Raw genomic sequence first — 25,699 nt, forward strand, 5'->3', positions numbered from 1 at the left:
CCTTTCCCAGGATTCGCCAGCTGCCAGCACCTGTAGGACTCTCCTCTTTATATACTTAGCATGTGAGCTGAGATATGCCAATCTTCAAATCCACCCAGACCAAAACATAGGTATTTAAAAGTATAAACTTATATTTATTGAACAGGTCAATGCTCAGAACAAACCACAACTGATTGATGATGGTGATGATGATAGTAGTAGTAGTTCTAAAAACCAAACACCACATTTCTGCTTTCAGTAGCTTCTTTTCCTCTCTCCTCATTCACAATCTGACTCTGATTGTACTCACTGATTAACTTAGGGTCCAATACTATGAAATCTGCCCTGGGTACTCATAAGCCTCCGAAATCACAGGCTTATGAATATCCACTACAGAGCTAGATGGGCATTTATGCCCATCTAGTGGAGGCTTGGGGGAGGGGGAGGGGAGGAGAGGAGAGGGAAGGAGGCCAGGGGTGGCGGGGGTTAGCTTGTATCCCTATGTCCCCAGACTCCTCCCCACCCACTGGCACACCCCCTTTCACGCCTCTATGAGCTTGCATTTGCAAGCTCGTACAGGCAGTCAGCATGGTTTTCTCCGCGTGGGCTGGGAGAGGGCAAGGAGCTCAGACTGCTGGGTCTGAGGTCAGAGCACTGTAAACGGCCTCTGATCCAGGAATCTGAAATATCCTACATCCCTCAGATGCTGTCTAGGGGCCACAGGATCGCTCCCTTAACTAACTCTGGCCCCTAATTCCTCTCACTCTCTCTCCACCTTAAGTCCATTCCCTGTTTTCCAGACCTCTCTCTAACTGTCCATGCCCTTCTTATACCAACTTTCTCCCAACTGCCACTGGGTCCACCCGAGATTCCATTCTGGTCTCACCTGTCCATCATTCCCTCCACTCTTCTGTTAAACCCCTGTACTACAATTTAAATGCAACCCAGTTATCTCAGCCTAGTGGGGAAGACTGTGACCAGGTGATCTGCTCACTCTGCTGTCCAGTTATGCTAATGGTTGATGATGGGCAACTTCAAAGCCCTTGGGTGTTCTCCTTTCTCACGGTCTTCTTAATCGGACTTGAACTTCGAAGCCCTTGGGTGTTCTCCTTTCTCATGGTCTTCTCAATCGGACTTGAACTGGACAGCCTTTCAAATAGAGGACATGTTCAATTCAAGGACTGTCTGCTATACAGTAAGATGCAAGGCCACCCAAATGGAAAAATAGGAATGGAACTAAAGAGGCAGGGTATTGTGGTGGGTATTGTCATGCTCATTTATTTGTTTGTTTGTTTGTGATACTCCAAAAACGCTTAATATAATAAAATCCCTAAGCGATTCACATGTAAATATTAAAACACACATTTAAAATACCATATTAAAAACAATTCTAATTACAATAACAGTACAGAGTGGTAAGATGGAGCAGCATGTTTAATTTAATGCCAAACCAGGCAAAGCCTGGGTGAACAAGTACGTTTTCAGTAACATACCACATGTTTTGAAACATACCACATTTTCTGCCTCCCCAACCTCACGAGGGAGGGTTTTCCAAAGGGTGGGTGCCACTATCATCTGTTCTGGGTGACAGCTGAGACAATGAGGCACAATATGGGACAGGTGGCTGGATCACATCTGGGCCTTGAGTTAATTTCAGGACCGTGGACAGTGGCCCTGAGTGCCTCTGACAAATTACCTCAGCCCTGAGTGGGAGCAAGTGGCAGGGATGTATAGTCAGGCCAGGACAGTCTTTCTAGGAGCTCCACCCTCTCAGGTGCTGTACCTGGCTGTTAAAGGGCTGGTGGCTTTTGCTGTAGGCATTGGCTTTTTCTGGAAATTCAAGGTTGGAGGACCTAGTTAGGGATTGCTCCTAAGGGTCTCCCTGGTCACTAGAGGAGTCTGAAGTCCATTCCTCAGGGGCAGTGACGCTACCTGGGGGTCATATAGGTGGGATATGAGATCCACAGCAGCAGGCCCCAGTTCAGAAGGACCAGGGACTGGTTCTGGCACCTCCTCGGAGCCACTGTTGCAGGAGGCTTCAATCTCGTTCCTGATCCATGACGGGTATTAGTTGTCATTCCACTATAACCCTCCTGTACAGGCTGGAGCTTCATTCTCCCTGCAACTGTAGCCATCCCAGTCCAAGGGCCAGCTAATACACATTCAACAGAATCAAGTGGTCATGTTTTTCTTGTGCTGTACCACACGAGGAGGAGGGGGGGGGTTGCATGAATGAATGCTCCCCTATGAAAAGACTCTCCGCAAGTAGAAAATGAGGGAGAAAGGTTAAACCTGTCCTTCTCCTTGTCATGCTAGTCTTCTATATGTTGGGGTGGGGAAGAGAGATTATGGGAGATCATTCTGATATATACCACTCTGGCTGCAGCCTGAAGTAGTCCAGGAAAAGATATACAGCTATAAATAGATATAGATATATTAGTTTTATTGATCTTTTTTTTTTTTTTTACAAATAAAACATTAATAAACAATGAAACAACTTGGGAATACACTGACTACCATCTGTCATCAGTATCCTATATTACAACACAGAAATTGCCTCACCTATACTCTATTCATTTATCCTACTCTCCCTTCATATCCTGTTATCCTAACATATCTTTACATAGTCCAGGAAAAGCTTTCACACTTCATTTGGCAGAGTGTATCACCGGCCTTTTCCAACCCGGATGCCCTCCCAATGTGTTTGACTAAAATTACCCTCATCCCCGGATGGCTATGATGAGAGATATAGTCTAGCACATCTGGAGAGCACTAATTTGGGGAGGGCTTGTATAAACTGATACAAGCTGTTTCTAGTATTCCATAAATTCATGTTGGGCTTTCCTGGCATGAGAAACTGCAACGTTCCCTTGGGGATCCGTGCCCTTCCTCCAACTAGCTGTGTTTCAGCCTGAAGGTGGAGTCTGCATAACTGTCATGTGTTCCTCAAATTCTGTAAGTGTTGGCCCTATATTTTGATACTGGGCCTTTTGTTCTTTTGTGAGATTTAACTTCCATATGAACATGTTGAGGATGGGGCTGAAATTTCCCTAAAATGGAAAACACTACTCACGCAAATAATTTGAAAGGGCTCATTCCAAATTCACTGAATGAGCTATTTTTAACAATTCACTTAATGAGCCTGGTGTTCTTCAGATGTGTTGGGGCAGAATCCAACAGGGGGCTTATGCCTCTGCTGATTCTCTTCCACCCCTCCAAATGCGTTGCACAAGCAGCCCCCACCACTCGCGTAATGGCCATTTAACACTTCCAGGGCAACCTGAGAGGAACAGAAATGTTGACAGGAGCTCCGCCACCATGCCTCCTTCCAGAAATTGGCATTTCTGCTCATTTGGGGGCTTCCTCTAGGAAGACCTAAATCTCCCTTCCATAAGCAGTGGTTCCCATTTGTGCAATGGAAATGGTGGGACCCACAGTTTGCAGAAAGGGATTAGTAGGGCAGAAGGGAGGGGGGGCATAAGCACCCCATTGGATTCTGCCCTTGGACTTGAACTCCATTCCCAGCCATCATGACCAATGAGAATGATGAGACTTACAGTCCAACACCTCTGGAGGGCACCAGGTTGGCGAAGACTGGACAACAGAGCAACATACATACTGTCTTTCTCTGGCAGAATAGGCTGGACTGACCTTGACGTCTTCTGGGTCCAATCAAGGAACGTCATCTCTCAGGGCAAAATAAAACTTTCTTTTATTGGGCTGGGAATTCTCTAAGAGTAATAATTCTCCCATGTGAATCAACCCCAAAGGTGCCAGGATGTGTTTATATTCTTCCCCACAGATCTGCAACAAAGACATGGGAATATTTTTTTTAAAATTCTTTGTGGCAGTTTGGATACAAAACAAGAAGAACTGAAATATGCATGGAATGTATTCCTTCCGCATGATTAAGAGTATTAGCCATGTACTGAAGAAAATACAAGGGGGACGCTTCATCACTGTGAGACTCACTGGTAAATACATTTTATATGCAGTATATCTTTCTTCCTGACTTCCAGTCCAGCTCTTGTCTCATCTAGCTAGCTACCCATCTCTCCCTTGTTCTCTTTCATGAATACGCACATACTCCCTCTCTCTCATTTTGCATCTTCATTTCATTGTCTCCATTCAAGATGCACTAGCATCTGTGTAACCACTTAGAGATATTTTTAAATATGTTCAGCCATATATACATCTATTAGATGATGATGATAGACTTTATACTGCCACTGTACGCACAACCCAACATCACAAGCAGATATGGTAGCAGCAATGCTTAGGATTTAGAGCATAATTTTGTGTTTGGGGATAGAATCATAGAGTTGGAAGGTACCTTGGAGGTCATGTGGCCCACCCCCTTCTCAATGCATGTTCTGCAATGCAGGATGCAACTATAGCATCCCTGAGAGATGGCCACCCAGCCTCTGCTTAAATACCTCCAGCAACAGAGAGAGCACCACCTCCCAAGGCAGTCTATTCTACTGCCTAATGTAATCTGCTTCCCTGAAATTTCCATCTATTTGGTTCTAGTCCTGCTCTCAATAAATAACTCTGCTCTGTATCCTGCATGATAGCTATCATGTCACACACACACATACCCCCTTATTCTTCTTTTCTAAAGGCTAAACCTACTCACCTCTTTTGACAGTTCCTCAAAGGACTTGGCCTCCAGACCCCTCAGCATCCTGCCTGACTGGCTTGTAGCCAAGGGGGGTTGAGGGCCCTGCCCCCCAATTTTTATTATTTTAACGATTACATTAATTACAGAAATTTTAGGAAACCAGCAGGAAAGCCTTTGCCTTTCTTCTTAAAGGTACAAATGATATTGTTTTGGGGAGGTGTGCAGCACAATCTGTCTACAGATTTCTAATAGTACATGCAACTGAGGTTATACCTGGGATGGAGGAATATTCTGACTTATGCAAACCGTTGTACTTTTTTTTTTTTTAAGAAGGGATGTGTTGCTCAGATTTAAGAAGGCAGTTCTTTAAAATGCCTATTGGTTCAATGAGGGGCTGGACAGTTGGATTCAGTTATGGTTGTACATTCAGACCAAGAATTCATTCTTTCCACACTCAGTTTAATGAGTCCATCTTACCCCTTGTGAAAAATTTTGACATCTAAAAATGAAAGCAGGGCTGGTGTGATATATGCATGATAATGTAAATGTTTGTGTTTGAATTGTAAGATGTTATCCAGGTAAGTTAGAGTTAATGGAATTTGGGGGGGGGGCTTGTGAGTGAGAGAATTCTAGGCAGTTTAAAAGGAGAGAACAGGCAGCTTCAGGGTTAGATAGGGTTTAGGAATTCAGTGAATAATATTTACATCTAGTGAGTGGGGTGTGGGAGAAGGGTTTAGAAGGGGTTGGTAGGTAAGTTAGGACTAAGTATAGGATGATAATACATACATACATATATATATATATATATATATATATATATATATATATAAAATCTTCTTATGTTTAATAAAATTTTATTTGTGTGTATGTGTATCTGAAGGTGACGATGGCCAACAGGAAGCTCTGGCGTGGGCTGGTCCATGAAGTCACGAAGAGTTGGAAGTGACTGAATGAATAAACAACAAATATTCCCACATACTGGGTTGATTTATTAACACTACCAAATAGAAAGGTCTATTTTCTTGGTATTATTCCTGTATTGGTTAAAGGACACCAGTTAACCTATTGCGTGTCTCATCGACACAAAGTAAAAGGGCTGAAGCTTTGAAAGTCAGTGCGGACAACTGACCAAAGTAGAGGCAGGTGTCCTGGGGTGGGGGTGGGGTCAGTTTCAACAGGTGGGAACTGGAGAGTTAATAACCTAGAGTAGGAACATCACAGCCAGCCTTAGGGGTAGATGAGCTAGGCGGCCACCCAGAGCGCCAAGCTGAGGGGGTGCTAAACTGAGCTGGGGGGCCCACCAAGCTGCCCCCCTACTTTTTTGGTGCCCCCCCAACTTTAAAGCTGGCTACAGGCCTGCTGCTCTAGTGACATGCTCCAGTTTGTCAATGTCCTTCTTAAAATGTGGCATCCAGAACTGAGAGGAGACTCCTGAATGTCCTCTGGATTGGCGTGCTGTATATCTCTTACCGTTCTCAGGCACAGTTGTAGGAGTTTTCATTATTTAGCCATTCATTTGCCACTGGATGTTATGAATGTAGCTTAGTGATAGGAGTGCATGCTTTGCATGCACATGATCCTAGATTCAATTGCTGGCATCTTGCATTTAAAATGATCTTTGGTAGCAAGTGATTGGGGGGGGGCTCTGTCTGAGACCTCAGAAAGCTTCTACCTGTCAGAGTAGACAACGGCTAGATGGACAATGGTCTTAGGTTCCTATGTTTATGAAGTTGGTGGACAGCACATGATGTAGTGATGGCCACCAACTTGGACAGCTTTAACGGGGGATTAGACACATTCATGGAGGATAAGGCTATCAATTGCTACTAGTCATGGTGCCTATATATTACCTCCAGTATTAGAGGCAGTATGCCTCTGAATCATAGACCATAGAATAGTAGGGTTGGAAGGGGCCTACAAGGCCATCGAGTCCAACCCCCTGCTCAATGCAGGAATCCAAGTCAGAGCATCCCTGACAGATGGCTGTCCAGCCTCATCTTGAATGCCTCCAGTGTGGGAGAGCCCACCACTTCCCTAGGTATAATACCAGTTTCTGGGGAACATAAGTGGGAGGATGCTAATGCACTCATGTCCTCCTTGTGGACTTCCTACTGGGGCATCTGGTTTGGCATGATGGGAACAAAATGCTGAACAGGATAGGCCCTTGGTCTGATCCAGCAGGGTTCTTCTTATTTTTTCTAAGGTAGCTAAAGCCATTGTAACCTTGAATCAGGAGTAGAGTGGCCATTTGTCCTTCTTTACAGAGGACAGTCCTCTATTTGAAGGCATCCTCCATTTGAAGGACTCTCCAGTCAAAATCTAGGGTACTGCAGTCACCCATCAACAGTTAACACCTAGACAGCAGACTGAGGGCTTCTCTACACAAGAAATTTATTGCACACTTGTGATTGGTCACTCACAGAAGTTTGTGGATCCTTTACATGACGTCATCAACCTCCAGGACGTCTCCTGCACTTTTCCCCATTTATTCCGCTTTCAAAAAGATTGGAGCTAAGGTGGAATTAAAAAAAAGCCTGCGGGATTTCACTAGTGTGTGGTGGCAGTGTAGTGCTAAAATTCAGCCACGAGATGGTGCTGTTTCATTGAACAAATACAGCATTGCTGTGCTGAGAAGGGAAGTTTTCAATTCCACATCACATGCTTGCTGTCTAAGTTGTAATCCTGCAAAGAAAATGGAAGCAGAAAGCCCCAGTAAAGTTGCAGGATGTTAGCATGGTGTAGAAATGCTCTGAGCAGGCACACAAGTCATCTGGAAGAGAGGATGGCAAAATGGAAACACACACCAAACCAGCTATATACTGCCAAAGGACTAGGTAAAAGAATCAAATTGATGCATAAGCAGCAAGAGAGAGAGACAGAAAAGACAGAGATGAAGAACAGGTAGATAAAGGGAGATTTCAGACAAGTGTTACAGATGCAAGGGGGCTTTGGATGTGAAGGAATCCCATTTCTGAAGATTTCATCCCCATTTTCCTTTCTGATAAAGGAGGAAAAAACATATTGCTAGTATGTCCTAAGAAGGACATGAGATCCTAATGATATAGAGTGGGATACAAATGTTTTAAATACATACATGCATACATACATACTCATCCAAATGAGCATATCAGATTGTAGGGCAATGTCCACTACAAAGTTAACAATTGGGAACTGCAACAAAAAGTTGCAGTGTACTTCCCACCCTATAAGAGAAATGCCTTCATGGATGTATTCTGAGCAACTTTATCACCTGTGATGGATTCAGTTCCTATAACTCCTTGTGTGCATGTTAGAGTTTAGTGGGGGTCGTGCGACCGTGTCCTGCGAGATGCGCATCATGAATGAGATAAATGCAAACCTCCAGGATGGTCTGAAATAAGCACAATATTCAGTTGTATGTATTACCCCTTTGTCCCCCGCACCCCAAACCTCTTCCCTGTTTCAGATATAAGACATGGAACAGACGGGAAATCAAACAGCAAGAAGAAAATTTGTCTTCCTGGGCTTTTCCATCTTCCCCGAGCCCCGAGCCTTGTTCTTTCTCCTGTTTCTCACAATGTACATCACCACACTGCTTGGCAATGGGGTCATCCTGGCCACTGCATGGCTGGACTCTGGCCTCCGTATGCCCATGTACTACTTCATCCGGCACCTCTCGTTCCTGGACATCTGCTACACATCGGTCACGCTGCCCCACATCCTCAAGCACCTGTTGGCCGAGCTCAAGACCATTTCCATCCAGGCCTGCCTGGTCCAGCTTTACTTCCTCGTGACTTTTGTGGGGGTCGAGTGCCTCCTCTTGGCTGTGATGGCGTACGACCGCTATGTTGCCATCTGCCAACCCCTTACGTACGCCCTCGTCATGAATAGGAAAGCATGTGCCCATCTAGTGCTGGCATCCTGGGCCTGCGGCTTCCTCAATTCAGTCCTGCACACGGCCATGACCGCCCACCTGCCCTTCTGTGCATCTCGTGACCTCAACCATTTGTTCTGTGATGTCCCCCAGCTCCTCAAGCTGTCTTGCACGGACACAACCGCCAACCAAATCACCCTGCTAGCCGTCACCCTGCTGCTGGGCGTCAGTCCATTTCTTTGCATCGTGGTTTCCTACGTCCACATCGCAGCGGCTGTCTTGAGGATCCGCACCACCCAAGGCCGCCGCAAAGCATTCTCCACCTGCACTTCGCACCTCGCGGTGGTCACCCTGTTCTACACCACCAGCATGTTCAATTATAACAGGCCCAGCACCAGCCGTTCTGTCTACATGGACACCTTGGCATCTGTGCTCTACAATGTGGTGACTCCGATGCTGAACCCGATTATATACTGCCTCAGGAACAAAGAAATGCAGGAAGCTCTGAAACGTGTGCTCAGCCCCAAAATGCCACCCTCCCTCTAGCTCAGCCTTCCCCAACCTGGTGCCCACCAGATCTTTGGGCTTACCACTCCCAGCATTCCTGGCCTTTCTGAATGGGGCTGATGGGAGTTGATGTCCAAAACATCTTGACTGCACAAGGCTGGGAAGGATGGTCTAGCACCCCCCCCCCTGCAGTTATTAACCATGGTCTAGCCCCCCCGGTTCTTAACCATATTCCAGTTTCGTTGCTGGAGAACAACCATATATGCTAGTGATAAGAATCATTTTTATTTTGCTAAAAGATCATTTTTAGCTTGTCTGCTATAACTAAGAGCAAGGGTCAGACGCTCCCTAGCAATGGGCCTTAAGAAAAGGGGAACCTAAGAAAATAAACTTGGAATGCCTCCATAATGTGCCACACGTTTCCTGGAACATATTCGCTCACTTTGCCAACTGTTGCTTTCTAACTTCGCTAATTGTTGAGTCTGTAAAAGCTTCGCAATAAAGCTGTGCTACTTTAGAATAATCACATGATTAAGAAACTGCTGTGAGTAACGGATATTAGGTGCCATATATGGTGCTATACTGTGATTGGGCCTCGGGCCATTTTTTTCCTCAGGTATATGAATGAGTTGTTCTGGAAGGAGGGTTGTTGTTTCCCCTTGGTTGGCGGCCAGCCTTCATGCATGAATAAAGGATTTGTGTTAACTCAACCTTGCCCTCCAGCCTCATTCCTTATTGAGCGGAGAACCTGGCACTAGACACACTGGGGGGCTCAAATTCAGGACAACAGGAGCCTGACAGCTTATGGATGCTTCCAGACAGAAAGCTCCTAATGTTAGAAAATCATTGCTTTTCCACTGTAAGCTACAAGAGGAATTGCAATTGACCAGCCATACTTCAGGGGTGCCTACTGCTTTTTCACTGTGTGCATTTCATAGAATCATAGAATAGTAGGGTTGGAAGGGGCCTACAAGGCCATCGAGTCCAACCCCCTGCTCAGTTTCACTGTGTTCCATCCACATAGTAGGGAATACCTAGCCAAATGAACAGTGTTGTCCCCCCACCTTTCCCTATTCCTCATAGTTGCCACACATTCCCTTCTTTAAACATTGCGAAGCAGCCTTTCCTCTGAGTAAACATGTCTATGGTGGGCTGTAAGTGTCATCAATTTCACCTTTAAATGCCTTTATGTCATCAATGTCATCAATTTCACCTTTAAATTCAAGGGAATTCCACCCCTCCCCTATGCTACAATGCAGGTAGGCACCCTCCAGGAACAAACATGTGAAGACAGGCAATGCACACATCCCCACTGCTGATCCATTTCCCAATGGACTGAACAAGAGCTCTACAGGAGGCTGCCAGCCTGCTCAAAGCCCTAGCACACTTTGAGATAACTCAAAGCCCTAGCCTAGACATAACTTTCATCTTTTGCTGCTGGTAAAAATACACAAATGCATCGTGTGTGTGCGTGCTCATTGCACCACTATTCCAAATTTCTTTTAAAAATAAAAAAAATTCAGTGCATGCAGCACAGGGCTAGAAGATCACACCTAGGCTTAGTTCAGAATAAAAATATTAAAATTGTGCTGGAAGTCACATTGATTTCCCCCGAGAATGCCCGATCTCTAGTCTAGTCAATTTCGCAACTGGAATTTATTAGACAATCCAAACTAGTCAGTTTTATAATCCTAGCTAGTCAGTTCACAATGAGGATTGAAAAGATGCCCGTTTGATTGTTCCTGCTTGTTAGTTGGCTCTGCAGCTCCTGTTTTAGCAGAAAGTCACAGTTCCCCTCCCCCAGCCTCAAAACACAAAGCAGCCCCATTTTTTATTTACCCCTCAGTACTTTTATTTTGTTATATCGGAATTGCGCAAGTCCTCAATCAATTAAAGAAAGAAAATGGCACAGCCCCTAATTAAGTAGCTGATTGCAAGGAGGGAGGGTTAGGGTAACATTCATTCCAGGAAAGGAGGAAGGTTCAGGAAGCAATCAATTAAGGGGTTGCTGAGAGGCAGAGAGAGAGAGGGGGCTTCTCCACATGGAGCTTTTATCCTGAGATCGAGATTGGTTACTCACAGAAGTTTGCAGGTCCTTTACATAATGTTGTCATCCTCCTGGGCCTTTCCTGTGCTTTCTGACCATTTCCGCAGCTTTTTTTGAAATGAAATTAATGAGCTAAATAAAAAATGTGATTTGAATTTGTGTAAAGAGGGAGTTGTGCTAGAACTGCAGCGCCATCTAGTGACTGTGTAATGAAACATATAGAACTCGCAGATGAAGGCAATCCCCAGGGGAAAAACAGGAAACATGTGTGAAGGAGCCAATCTTAAATCCCACAAGGAATCCGGAAGCAGAAGTTCTGGTAAAGTTGTGGGATAAAAAGCTTCATGCGGAGAAGCCCAGAGAGAAGGAGGAGCTGCTTTAGGAAACACAAAATGCTTTCATTGACATTTTTTGTAAAGAAAATATTTAGAAGGCAAAAGCACAGGAAAGGAGGCAAATGCTCTTTAAAAGAGGACATGAAATGACTCTGCAACTGGAAATGCAAGTCAAGTGATAGAGAAAGGAGGGGCATGTCTAATACATTATCCAACTTCCCCAGGGATAATTCCTACCACTGTGTGTCAGTCATGTATGTTCCTATCCACACCTACAAAAAGATAGTGCTTTTATTCTTCGCTTTCCCTACTTAACTGGTTTTCTACATGAAGAGAAAAAAGGGAGATGGGGGGCAGGGAAGCACAGGATGATTACAGGAGCTTGATGACATGACCCACTCACTCGGGCTCTGCCCACCAATTCTTTGGCCCCACCTACCGCTAACATCCCCTTCATGGATCACTGCCTTGTTGTGGCGAAGGGGCTTGCATAACTCAGTGAAGCCATAAGCTATGCCGTGCAGGGCCTCCCAAGACAGACAGGTCATGGTGGAGAGTTCTGACAAAATGTGGTCCACTGGAGAAGGAAATGACAACCCACTCCAGTATTCTTGCCAAGAAAACCCCATGGAACGTATCACAAGGCTAAAAGATATGATGCCAGAAGATGAGCCCCTCAGGTCGGAAGGTGTCCAATATACTACTGGGGAAGAGCAGAGGGAATTTCCAAGTAGCTCCAGAAAAAGTGAAGCGGCTGGGCCAAAGCTGAAAGGACACTCAGCTGTGGATGTGTCTGGTGGTGAAAAGAAAGTCCGATACTGTAAAGAACAATATTGTTTAGGAACCTGGAATGTCAGATCAATGAATCAAGGTAAGCTGGAGGTGGTCAAGCATGAGATGGCAAGATTGAACATCGACATCTTGGGAATCAGCAAACTAAAATGGACAGGCATGGGCGAATTTAATTCAGGTGACCATCATATCTACTACTGTGGGCAAGAATCCCTTAGAAGAAATGGAGTAGCACTCATAGTCAACAAAAGGGTGGGAAAAGCAGTACTGGGGTACAATCTCAAAAACGATAGAATGATCTCAGTATGAATCCAAGGCAAACCATTCAACATCACAGTAATTCAAGTCTATGCCCCAACCACTGACGCCGAAGAAGCTGAGGTTGATCGGTTCTATGAAGACCTACAACACCTTCTAGAACTAACACCAAAAAAAGATGTCCTCTTCATCATAGGGGATTGGAATGCTAAAGTAGGAAGTCAAGAAATCACTGGGATAACAGGCAAGCATGGCCTTGGTGTACAAAATGAAGCAGGACAAAGGCTAATAGAGTATTGCCAAGAGAACACGCTGATCATAGCAAACACTCTTTTCCAACAGCACAAGAGGCGACTCTACACATGGACATCACCAGATGGTCAATATCGAAATCAGATTGATTATGTCCTTTGCAGCCAAAGATGGAGAAGCTATATACAGTCAGTCAAAACAAGACCTGGAGCTGACTGTGGCTCAGATCATAAGCTGCTTCTTGCAAAATTTCGGCTTAAATTGGAGAATGTAGGGAAAACCACTAAACCTTTCAGGTATGACCTAAAGCATATCCCTTATGAATATACAGTGGAGGAATAGATTTAAGGGATTAGACCTGATAGACAGAGTGCCTGAGAAACTATGGACGGAGGTCCGTAACATTGTTCAGGAGGCAGCAACTACATCCATCCCAAAGAAAAAGAAATGCAAGAAAGCCAAGTGGCTGTCTGATGAGGCTTTGCAAGTCGCTGAGGAAAGAAGGGAAGCGAAAAGCAAGGGAGAAAGGGGAAGATATACCCAACTGAACGCAGAGTTCCAGAGAATAGCAAGGAGAGACAAGAAGGCCTTCTTAAATGAACAATGAAAAGAAATCGAGGAAAACAACAGAATGGGAAAGACTAGAGATCTTTTCAAGAAAACTGGAGATCTCAAGGGAACGTTTTGTGCAAAGACAGGCATGATAAAGGACAAAGAAGGCAGGGACCTAATGGAAGCAGATGAGATTAAGAAGAGGTGGCAATAATACACAGAAGAACTATACAGGAAAGATCTGAATGTCTCTGATAGCCATGATAGTGCGGGCACTGAACTTGAGCCCGACATCCTCGAGAGTGAAGTCAAGTGGGCCTTAGGAAGCGTTACTAACAACAAAGCTGGCGGAGATGACAGTATTCCAGCTGAACTATTTAAAATCCTAAAAGATGATGCTGTTAAAGTGCTGCACTCAATATGCCAACAAATTTGGAACACTCAACAGTGGCCACAAGACTGGAAAAGGCCAGTTTACATTCCAGTTTCAAAGAAGGGCAATGCCAAAGTGTGTTCAAACTACCACACAATTGTGCTCATTTCACATGCCAGCAAGGTGATGCTCAAAATCCTACAAGCTAGGCTTCAGCAGCATGTGAACCGAGAACTACCGGAAGTACAAGCGGGGTTTCGAAGAGGCAGAGGAACTAGAGATCAAATCGCCAACATTCGCTGGATCATGGTGAAAGCAAGAGAATTCCAGAAAAAGTCTATTTCTGCTTCATTGACTATGCTAAAGCCTTTGATTGTGTGGATCACAACAAACTCTGGCAAATTCTTAAAGAGATGGGGGTAGAAGACCACCTTACCTGTCTCCTGAGAAACTTGTACAAGGGTCAAGAAGCAACAGTAAGAACCGGACATGGAACAACCAATTGGTTCAAAGTTGGGAAAGGAGTATAACAAGGCTGTATATTGTCGCCCTGCTTATTTAATTTATATGCAGATTACATCATGAGAAACGCGGTGTTGGATGAATCACAGGTCGGAATTAAGATTCCCGGGAGAATTATCAACAACCTCAGATACGCAGATGATACCACCCTAATGGCAGAAAGTGAAGAGGATCTAAAGAGCCTCTTGTTGGGGGTGAAAGCAGAGAGTGCAAAAGCTGGTTTGAAACTCAACATTAAAAAAATGAAGATCATGGCATCTGGCCCCATCACTTCCTGGCATATAGAAGGGGAAGAAATGGAAGCAGTGACAGATTTTACTTTCTTGGGCTCCAAGATCACCACAGACGGTGACTGTAGCCATGAAATTAAAAAACGCTTGCTCCTTGGGAGGAAAGCTATGGCCAACCTAGACAGCATAGTTAGAAGCAGAGACATCACCTTGCCGACAGAGGTTTGTATAATCAAAGCTATGGTTTTCCCAGTAGCAACGTATGGCTGTGAGAGCTGGACTATAAGGAAGGCTGAGCGCCGAAGAATTGATGCTTTTGAACTGTGGTGCTGGAGAAGACTCTTACGAGTCCCCTGGACTGCAAGGAGGTCAAATCAGTCAATCCTAAAGGAAATCAACCCAGGCTGCTCATTGGAAGGATAGATACTGAAGCTGAAGCTCAAATATTTTGGCCACCTAATGCGAAGAGAAAACTCCCTGGAAAAGACCCTGATGCTGGGAAAGATTGAAAGCAAAAGGAGAAGGGGACGGCAGAGGATGAGATGGTTAGATAGCATCACCGATGCAATGAATATGAACTTGAGCACACTCCGGGAGGGAGCGGAGGACAGGAAGGCCTGGCGTGCTATGGTTCATGGGGTCACGAAGAGTCGGACACGACTTAATGACTGAACAACAACCGCTAACATGTGCCCTCTGCACACACACAACCAAGTACCTACCCACAAAGGAATGTGACCCTCGATAGAAAAAACTAGGGCTGCGCATCACTTAAGTGCTGAATCTGAATACTGAAGTGAATCGGGCTGCTTCAGGGGTACCTGAGTGAGATCTGAAGTGGATCAGACCAGCACTGAGGCAATCCAAAGCAAAGCAGGTCACTGTCGAAGTGCCTCAGTCTGCCTTGGAGATTTGGAGGTATTCTGATGCTTTCTGAAGCCCAGACAGCCTGTCTCTAAATGTATCAACTTGAGAAAGATCAGGGAGGTGGCGAGGAGTAGGAGGGAGGGAGCTTTGGTGAATGGCAACTCTAGTTGCCAAATTAGGGCTGAACTTAACCCAGCAGTCTCCAATCAGTGACAGTGGTGGAGAGGACGGGCGAATACTATATATATTGGAGATCAGCCTGTGTTTGTTTCATTGTGTGACAGAGAGCTGGCTAGAGGTGCTTAGTTGGCTAGATTTGTATGGGTTGTGTGTGTGTTGTACTGCAGCTTTCTCATTCTTCTTCTTTCCCACCCAGCCCTTCTCAATTCAGCTATTTCCTTTCTTTTCTAGATTCTTTATTTAAAAAACCAAAAACATTTTTAAAATACTTTAGTTTCCTCCTTTCCTTGCCTTGTTCTTTGGCTCCCCCCGCCCCACTCTGCCCTTCTCAATTCAACCGTTATTATTGGTTTTCCCTTTCTTTCTTTCGATTCTTTATAAAAAAAACTTTTTAAAAAATTAAAAGTACTTTAGTATCCTGCCTTGCCTTGTTCTTTGCCTGCTCCCCACCCTTCTCAATTCAACTATTTCTTAGTAGTTTTCCCTTTCTTTCTAGATCCTTTATTTAAAACACACACACATATGTGTGTGTGTGTGTGTGTGTATGTATATATATATACGTATGTGTGTGTGTGTATATATATATATATATATATATATATACACACACATACTTTCCTTGTTCTTGGCTCCCCCCTCCTTTCTCAATTCCTGTATGCCTTCCCTTCCAATTTTTGAACTCTATATCTTTTCCCTAAAAAAAATGAAAAACTGTTTGCTTGTAGGTAGTTCTGTATTTGCTTTTCTTTTGCTCATGTGTGTGTGTGTGTGTGCGTGCGCGCGCTTGTGTTGTGGTCAAGCAAACAGTGTGTGGCAAAGTACTACACACAAGTCCACATTTCAAAATACAGTGGGCAAAGCACCACACACACTAACATATATTATTTAAATTTAATATTACACTGTGTGGCAAAGCAAGCCCAATATGAGGCATCTTTGGAGTCTTAGCAGGGGTAGAGGTGGGCTGAGGTGCTGCTGGGACCCTTCTGTGCAACCAGTGAAAAGTTATAGCTCTTTGCTTTGAGAGTTTGAGTTGAAAAAAGCACATTTTACCTGTGCCTAGCACAAAAACTACTCTGCCAGCCTGCCTGCCAGGCTGTTTTCCCAGTTAATGTGTATTCCATTCAGCCAAAGACAGTCTGAGGTCATCCACTGTGAAGCTGAATAGAAAGTAGTATTAGGGGAGATTAGGGATTGTGACCTCCTCCTAGTCACCCCTTAAACACCTAAATTCTCCAATCATCCCTTTATTATGTTTGGTTTGAGTTTCTGAAAACAGCAAATTTTTCCTGTGCCTGGCACAAAAGCAACTGGGAAAACTGTCTGAAATTTGGCAGGTGGACTTGCCTCTATGGGGGCTGCCAGGTCCCCAAATTTCATGTATTTATCTTGAAAACAAAAAAGTTATGGCCATTTTTGTTTTCCAATGCATGTCAATGGGAAAATGTCAAATCTGAATAATTTAGATATCCGAATCTCACTTCAGGTCTGAATCCAAAGTGAAGCATATTGGGTCCGAATTGCTCTGAAGTGAAGCTGGGCTGCTTCAGAAGGTCCGAATCAACATCTGAAGCGAATTGGGGGTTCCTTGCACAGCCCTATAAAAAGGGTTTCCCACCACTGGCTCTGGAAGTGTCTTTTATGGGAACCAGTACCTGCTGGAGTGTTAGAGCTCTATACATCCATCTTATGCTCAGCCTGTACATCTGACAGATGTCACAAAACAACAACAACACCACCATGATAAGCCTCCAGTACCTCATTCCAAGGAAACCAAAACCTTGAGTAATGTTTGCGCCCCTGAAGTTCTCACTGCTCGGAGACCTGGGGTGTGAGGGTGCAACGGTATGTTAGGCAAGGCTCAGCATGCATACAGCCAGTGATCAAGGCCTATTAATCTCCCACCAATGTCCGCACGCACACCCTACTTACGATCACAATCCTAAGGGATTGCCGTTTGATAGACAGGGCTCTGCTGGCAGGAGCCAGGCATGAGAGGAGAACGGAGGAGGCCAAACACTGCCCATTCCTCCTTTTCTTTACATTACAGCTAGACAAGCCTCTTAGCCAGTCTAGGTGACTTAACTCTTGGTGGGCAGGACAGGTGATCAAGAGGCTTTAAGACTCAGCAGATCCTTGCCTCCTCCCCTTCTGATCCAAGCTTCCTCCCCTCCCCACCTACCACCATGCCCCCCTTTTCTCCCTCTGTTATGTAGTCCTGGTTGCGACCTCTTAAACTGCAGGGTCCATGATCAGATCACCTCTACAACCCTAGGTCTGTCTACAGCCACAGAAGAGGAGTTCTGTGTCATTCTGTGTCTCCCCAGATGCAAGAATGTGGTATCAGCAGATCTGGAGGAACCACACCATTTGTAGAAGTACAAAATCTATAGGGGTGAAAAAAACCTAAGTTGTTGCTGGGGAATCTTAAAAAAATAGTCCAGTGAGGACTAAGCATATTATGTGAAAAAGATGCCCACCCTAATAGTTGGTGCCTACTGAGTTGGGTCAAATTTCCTCCCATCAAAAATGGCCTAGATATATTTGGATTTTAAAATAACCACTTTTACACTGAGTAGGGTAGATTGTTTTCCTGGGAGGGGGGGAATTGCTCTGGAGAGCAGCCTTCACAGAAATAATAAACAAAGGATGTGCACAGGGGACTTGGGAAGGAATTATATTTTTACCTCCCGGGTGAGGGTATTTGTATATCTCCTGAAAACATTGAGAAAGGAACTCCTTTTTGACACAGGTATGTAATGGCTGTAGTTATGCAATGTAGTATGTAATGACTGTGGAAAACAAAGGGTCATAGTGTTCTTCCTGCAGTTGTTAATCTTTTTTCCTTTCCCTCCTTCCTTCCTAATTATTGCTCTGCTTCACCTTTTTCTATTGATCTGCACTTTTAAGCTGATTATGTTTTTTTTTTTTAATGTTCCTTGTTAAAACCGTAATAAATTAGGAGACCTGGAGCAAATGCATGAAGTGGATGGTTAGGGATGGCCCTACCATTAGGCAAAGTGAGGCAACTGCCTCAGGCAGCAGATGCTGGGGGGCAGAAGAAGGCAGCCTTGTTTCTCCTGAGCCCTGCCCCAGGTTCTCCTCTGTTGGAGGACAGAGCTGTGTGCACGACACAGTCTGCCCTGGGCCCCCTAAATTAGCCTGCTGCCCTCAGGTGCAGTGGAAGACAGTGTCCTGTTGCCAGTGTTGAAGTCAGATTCAATTGCTTGTCCGGTTGGCTTCTGTACATGGAATGCAGGGGGCACCATCTTGTCCTTTGCCCCAGGCAGCAAAAGCCTTGGGTCGGCCCTGTGGACAGTAAAAGGGATGGATGCTCTACACACAGTAGTAATGATTTCATATGTGGTGTTGTGCAGAATGACTGCCTGCCTGGAAGGGTCAGATGCCCTTGGACCACTCTCCATCCATCCGTGGACCTGTTAATAGCTAGTTACTGAAGATCTTGTTAGTTTCAGTTGATTGGCTGATGTAGAATCGCTTTGCCTTCAGGATGGGCTTTTAAATAATAAAAAAGTGATTAATTTCATCTTGTGAAACTCCCCCCCACCAACTGGGCCCAATATCTTTACAGTACTATTCATGCATCTCATGAAATAGGCTATTGCCACATGTTTGGGGGGGAAGGGGTGAGGGGAGAAACAGCTAGACCTTAAGATGCTATTACTGATATAACCCTCAGGCGCTGAAATGTCTTGCCTGGGGAGGTACAGAAGTCTTCAAGCCAAACTACACGTGACATTATCCATGATTCTAGGGCAGTGTGCTTAAACTGGCCTCTTTTATTTTGAAGAAAACTGCCAGGGGTGGGGGGCTGACACAGAACATATTCCTGATCTAGGTAGGCGGCCTGCATGGGTTTCACCTCCTCCGTCATTGCTATTTACGTAATCTCTCCTATGCAAAGGGTATGAAGTTTTTAAAAGTTTCAGCAGGCTTTTAATTGTTCTTGTAGTGAGTCTTTTTTATTTTGTGTATGTTTTAATTTGTAACTTTTTAGCTTTGTTTAGCTGCTCTTATTTGTCCCACTTACATCCCATCCCATCCCTTCTCCAAGGAGCTCAGAGCAGGGGAGATGGCTCCCTGATGCCATCACCCCGCTTTTTATTCTGACAACAAACCTGTGAGGTAGGTTAGGTTGAGAGGTAGTGACAGGGCCAAAGTCATTTAGTGAGGTTCATGGCTGCGTGCTGGAGGGGGGAACTTGAACCTAGATCTCCATAGTCCTAGTCGAATACTCCAAATGCTACACCAGGGGTGAGCAACTTGCAGCCCTCCAGATGTTTTGGCCTACAACTCCCATCAGCCCTAGCCAGCATAGCCAATGTTGAGTTACTCAGCCCTGCACTACACCATACTGAAGCTTTGGGGGAGATGGCTTTGAAATGTTTAAAATAAATAAATACTTCTCAGTGATATTAAACTCGCTTCCACACACGTATAAGTTTCTTGATCTTATACCCACCACAACCCTTTGTTTAACGGGTAAACACAGAGATCCTCACAAGCATACAGCTGAGGGTTTATGGATTTGGGTGAAGGGATATAAGGGGAGTTATTTTTCAAGCAGGAACACACACACACCCCTTACAGACACTATCCCCTTTATCTTCCCCCTTCCCCAATCTCCCTTCCCCACCCTCTCAACTGTCTCTTGATTTTACCACTGCAGATTATATAGGCATAGGTCAACTTACAGAAGGGTGATCACTTACAAATTGGGCAAAAAGAGGAAATGCATTACCAGAAAAGAGGACAAAAGAGGACAGCAATTTATATACAATTTGTATATGCTAATTTGCAGCTGAACAACCCCGTGGCCCCCAGAAGCATCATCACCTTTGGTGAGAGGCCAGTAGGGCTCCTGGGAGAAGGTGTGCTCACTTGCAAAGGACTCCTCAGGAGCCAGCAACTCCTTGTGAGTAGAGCTCTGACCAGAGAGCTGTAACGCAGTGCAGCTGAGCCCTGGCTGGGGGTCAGCCCTGGTGATAAAAGCCTTCAGTGTCTGCCTAGTCAGCGCTAGAAACAATGCTGTTCTTTCAGCTTCAGCAGCTTCTACCTTGTCTCCCAGATAGGGATGGTTGTTGTGGGAAAATCCGGCCCTTTGGGGGCTTGCTGGATTTCCCTGGAGCCCCTGACTTGGCTTGCATTTGTGAGCTGAGCCATGGGCTTTTTCCTAGAAACTGTGAAATTTCTCATTGTTCCCCCCCACCCCTAAAATCACTATTTATGCAAATTGTAGGTGCAATTTGTGTAATTCATGCAAATTGGGGGCACAATTTGCTTAATTTGCATAAATTGTGACTGTAATATGCCTCATTTGTGCAAACTGCAGCTGCAATTTGTGCAAAGTAAGCATATTATGGCTGCAAATGAAACAAACTGAAATGTGTACAAATTATGCAAATTGCATAACTCATGATTTTAGAAAACAAAAACAAGATGGAAATCCACAAGCTGGCCTGACATATACAGATGGAGTTGAGCTAGTCTGCAGGCTAGCAAGTCGGAGTCCAGGGGACTGAATTGCTGAAAGCTCGGCAAACCTCACTCCTGAATGGATTCCTCTGACATCTCCACTCCCAGACCTTGCCGTGTGATTGATGGTCTGTGCTACTGACCCTTGCACTCCTGCTTGACTCTTCTTCTGTACTATGCAATGTATCTGATTGCTTAGCTGTGTTATGACCTCTGCCCGTTATCTTGACCACTTCTGCCTTAGCCTGAACCCTGTCAGATTGAAACCTGCGTGCTTGAATGTTTGCCTGTTTTGTTACCTTGCCTTTTGGTTAGCCCTTTCACTCAGTCTGCTGCAGCCAGTGCAGGACCTACTCAAACTAAAGCACCACTCAGTTCAGTGGGACGTACTCCCAGGTGAGTGTGTACAGGTCAGCAAGTGTAATCATTGTAGATTTGCTTGTGGTTGTTGTCAGGGTGGAAACTGAGCCCATAGAGCCCCAGAGCAGTTCTGATTCTGAGGAAGAGCAACCACCCGTGGGAGAGGAGCTCGCTCTTCGCTCACAGGCATGGCGGCAGGGAGAGATTCCTCCTGCCTCCATTCCTGAGAGAGATAGTGACCCTGGCAGCGAGAGAGCGGGGGATGGGGCCTTGCTGGATGCTCAGCGCAGATGCAGGGACCTGCGCCAGATGGAGGGCGCCGAGAGGAGGCACTCTGCTCGCTTGGTGCTAAAACAACGGTCGTGTCCCGAGGACCCAAGGTAAGAAGGAGGACCTCTCCATAGCCCATAAGTTCAGAGTCTTCCCGCTCTTCTCCTTCAAACGGGGACTAACTGCCTTACCTGGAGCTTAGGCTACTCTGCTAACTACCCCAGTGCAGTTCCTTGCTTAGTCGCGGGTGATTAGCATCTGAAAGAGTCATTAAGTTGTAAACGGAATAAAGCCTTGGAAAGAATCCTTTTCGTCTGTGTCTTGAGTTGGCTATTGGAGGGGACTGTAAGAGGCAGCTAGGGCGCTCCTGACAGCTGTATCCTCTCCTGGTTTTATTCCATGGTTACTGTGACTATTTATTGCAGCGGTAGGCAACTTGGTGCCCTCCTGATATTTTGGACTCCAACTCCCATGAGTCCCATCTGACATGGCTACCTGGGCACCAGGTTGCCTACGCCTGATTTATTGTTTTTTTTTTTAATGTATGTTTGTAAACTGCCCTGGAGTAGTTTTTCATTGAAGGGCAGTCTAAAAAGCAAGAAAGAGAGTAAGCAAGTAGCATAGCATTAGCCTAGGGATGAGTAGAAACAGAGTTCCTTCTCACACGGATCACAGTCATGATGACATAACAAACTAGTCACTTGTGATTGGGCTTCTATGCTCCTGTTCTAGAGTTCTGGGCTAAAGAAAACACCCAAATTATATTCCCCAAAAAGCTAAATCCAGTGAGTGGCTTAAACTATGCAGGTTGGAATTTATATGATATATGTACTAATATTCAATGAGTGATACAAAGGGTCCACCCTCCACCCCACCCACAATCTCTAGTTTTTCTATTATATATGTGAATGAAAGTATGCAGTTTAATTCATTGTCCTTTATACACAGAGAGACCCAAATGACATTTCTGGGGCCATTGTTCAAAAGACTAGTCCCCTCCTACCCACCCCCAAAATTGTATACAACTTGTGCAATAACGTTCCTCAAAATGTTAGGGCAGTGTAGAAGAGATGTGGAAGACATCTCGAGGAGTTAGTGGTGCCCCACAATTGTTCACTTTTGTGCCTGGATTCTCTGTCAAGCCTAGGCCCTCTCTGTAAAGCTGCTTCTTGTTATTTTCCCAGCTGAGCTATCTGCCTGGGAAGCAGCTAGAGTTTATATTTAGCTAGAAATCCAAATTTTGTTATTGCCTAGTATCGTTATCGGCCTAGCTGCTTGCCAGTCATAAGGGCTAGTTCTTTTCCAGTTTGTAAGAATATATGGCCATCCTTGAGCTGCTGGGGAGATAGCCCACTAGGTGTGAGGTTAGTACTATATATATCTCTAAGACAGATTTAAAAAGCTGGGTCTCAACACAGAATGATCACGAAAGTGCTGTGTGTAAAACCAGGGCAATTTTGGGGGTTACACTTGCTGCTGAAAGGGACTCCCAGCAGCTGGAGGAGTATAAGTATTATAATCTTGCTTTATAATTTATTTTTGCTGCCAATGTTATTCTATATTGTCTTACTTTCTTGCTTTATTAGTCTGTTCTTGCTTAATAAACTTCAATTTGCCTTAACCCATTGGTGTGCTTATCTCTGACTCCTAAAAAAGGAAAGGAAAAAAAGAACCATTCCCCATTGCCATTGGCAAAATAGGCAGTGGTTTCTTCATTTTACAGGGGAATGCTATAAAATTCTGATGGGCGCATGAAATCCATGTCCTTTTCATTTGCTAGCCTACCATCTTTAGAGATCAATCTCCCTCTCCCTGCCTCTCATCCCACTTTTCTTTTTCTTTTCTAGATTAGCCTGTCTAGGATGCAGATGGAATCTACCAATGACTCATCGGTGACGGAGTTTGAGCTAGTTGGATTCTTAAATCTGGAGAACTATGCCACGCTCCTCTTTGTCATCCTGCTGGTGATCTACCTGCTCATCCTCAGTGCCAATACCATCATCTTCACCATTATCTGTGCCACCCGCCACCTTCACATCCCCATGTATTTTTTTATTGCTGTGTTAGCTGTCTTGGAGGTGTTCTACACCACAGTTACCATGCCCAGAACGGTGGTGGACCTTTTGAGAAGTAAGAAGTCCATTTCCTTCAGCGGCTGCCTTCTGCAAATCTACTTCTTCCACAGCCTGGGGATCTCTGAGGCCTGTTTGCTCGCGGCGATGGCTTACGACCGGTACTTGGCCATCTGCACCCCTTTGAATTACACAGCCACCATGACAACCAAACATTGCTTCCAGCTGGCGTTGGGAAGCTGTATTAGTGGCTTTTTGTGTCCTTTGCCGGAAATCATTCTGACTTCCAGGTTGCCCTTCTGTCGACCTAGCCGCATAGATCATATATTCTGTGATTTCCCCCCACTAATCAGCCTGGCTTGCACAGACATATCAACCAACACTGCTATAGACTTCTCCCTCCATTCTGTCGTCATCTTTACCCCCATCTTTCTTATCCTTTTTTCATATGCAAAAATACTGAAAGTCATTATCAAGATCAAGAGCTCGCAAGGCCGTCAGAAGGCCTTTTCCACCTGTGCCTCCCACCTCATGGTGGCCTTTACTTTTTTTGGAACCGTAAGTTTCATGTACATGCGACTGACATGGATGGGGTCAGTCCATTATGACAGGATCATAGCAGTGGTCTATGCCTTTCTCATCCCTCTCTTCAACCCTGTTATTTATAGTTTGAGAAACAAAGACATCAGGGATGTAATAAGAAGGATAATTGGTTCCTCTGGTCCGGGCACAGGGCGGCAATAGATGCCTCGGGGAGAGGCAACTGGTGGAGCCCCTTTTGTTTGTGAGGCATCACCATGCCAGTATTTTTCCAAATGCAGTTGATGCTTGGTGGGCACATGGTAATGGATACAGCGCAGTATCTGCTGTGTTTATAATGCAGCCAAGTTCCATGCTTGTGTGCAGCACCTGAATGCATAGTGTTATCATTGCAGGAGGAGTTTGAAAGGTCATGTGAGCAGAGTTGTATCACTTTGTAACAGGAATTTGTGGTTATCAGGTGAGCCCTGCTGCATTGTTGAATGCAAGGGTGGGCAGAAGGTAGATCTCCAGTTGTTTTGGACTTCAACACCTACATTCTTAATTGCTGGCCCTATTGGCATGGGCTTCTGGGAGTTGAAGTCCAAAATATCTGGAGATCTACCTTCTGCCTTGTAGTTGTTCAGTCGTTCAGTCATGTCCGACTCTTCGTGACCCCATAGACCATAGTACGCCAGGCCTTCCTGTCCTGCTCTCTCTCCCGGAGTGTGCTCAAGTTCATATTCATTGCCTCGGTGATGCTATTTAGCCATCTCATCCTCTGCCATCCCCTTCTCCTTTTGCCTTCAATCTTTCCCAGCATCAGGGTCTTTTCCAGAGAGTTTTCTCTTCGCATTAGGTGGCCAAAATATTTCAGCTTCAGCTTCAGTATCTGTCCTTCCAATGAGCACTCAGGGTTGATTTCCTTTAGGATTGACTGATTTGACCTCCTTGCAGTCCAGGGGACTCATAAGAGTCTTCTCCAGCACCACAGTTCGAAAGCATCAATTCTTCGCTCAGCCTCCCTTATAGTCCAGCTCTCACAGCCATACATTACTACTGGGAAAACCATAGCTTTGATTAGACGGACCTTTGTCGGCAAGGTGATGTCTCTGCTTCTTACTATGCTGTCTAGATTTGCCATAGCTTTCCTCCCAAGGAGCAAGCGTCTTTCAATTTCATGGCTACAGTCACCGTCTGTGGTGATCTTGGAGCCCAAGAAAATAAAATCTGTCACTGCTTCCATTTCTTCCCCTTCTATATGCCAGGAAGTGATGGGGCCAGATGCCATGATCTTAGTTTTTTTAATGTTGAGTTTCAAACCAGCTTTTGCACTCTCCTCTTTCACCCTCAACAAGAGGCTCTTAAGATCATCTTTGCTTTCTGCCATTAGGGTGGTATCATCTGCGTATCTGAGGTTGTTGATAATTCTCCCGGCAATCTTAATTCCGACCTTCTGCCTACCCCTGGTATAATGTACACGCACCATCACAGGTCCGCATTACTTTAAGCAGAAAAAAGTGTGTTTTTTTTCAAAGTAACTGCATAAAGTCCACATTTATGCTCCCCGCTCCCCCTCCACCAAAAGCATTCTCCAGCCCCTGTCTACAAACC

General features: G+C 45.0%; 2 protein-coding genes across 2 annotated transcripts; both read left to right on the forward strand.

Annotated features, from left to right (window-relative positions):
- Positions 1-3,649: 3,649 nt before the first annotated feature.
- LOC146341253 (olfactory receptor 5V1-like) lies at positions 3,650-9,668 on the forward strand. The gene is made up of 2 exons (XM_084808310.1): positions 3,650-3,953; positions 8,046-9,668. The coding sequence occupies exon 2, from the start codon at positions 8,055-8,057 to the stop codon at positions 8,997-8,999; it is 945 nt and encodes a 314-aa protein (XP_084664436.1). The 5' UTR covers positions 3,650-3,953; positions 8,046-8,054; the 3' UTR covers positions 9,000-9,668.
- Positions 9,669-23,362: 13,694 nt separating this feature from the next.
- LOC146341254 (olfactory receptor 6N2-like) lies at positions 23,363-24,310 on the forward strand. The gene has a single exon (XM_084807336.1). It carries the CDS (start codon positions 23,363-23,365, stop codon positions 24,308-24,310), a length of 948 nt encoding a protein of 315 aa, XP_084663462.1.
- The last annotated feature ends 1,389 nt before the right edge of the window (positions 24,311-25,699 follow it).

Source organism: Heloderma suspectum, chromosome 6 (assembly GCF_057233095.1).
Source record: "Heloderma suspectum isolate Gila_16-S chromosome 6, 16-S_ref, whole genome shotgun sequence".
Lineage (NCBI taxonomy): Eukaryota > Metazoa > Chordata > Lepidosauria > Squamata > Helodermatidae > Heloderma > Heloderma suspectum.

Coding starts and splice junctions, on each gene's coding strand:
- LOC146341253 (XM_084808310.1), top strand. CDS start 8,055: ATGGAACAGACGGGAAATCAAACAGCAAGAAGAAAATTTGTCTTCCTG.
- LOC146341254 (XM_084807336.1), top strand. CDS start 23,363: ATGGAATCTACCAATGACTCATCGGTGACGGAGTTTGAGCTAGTTGGA.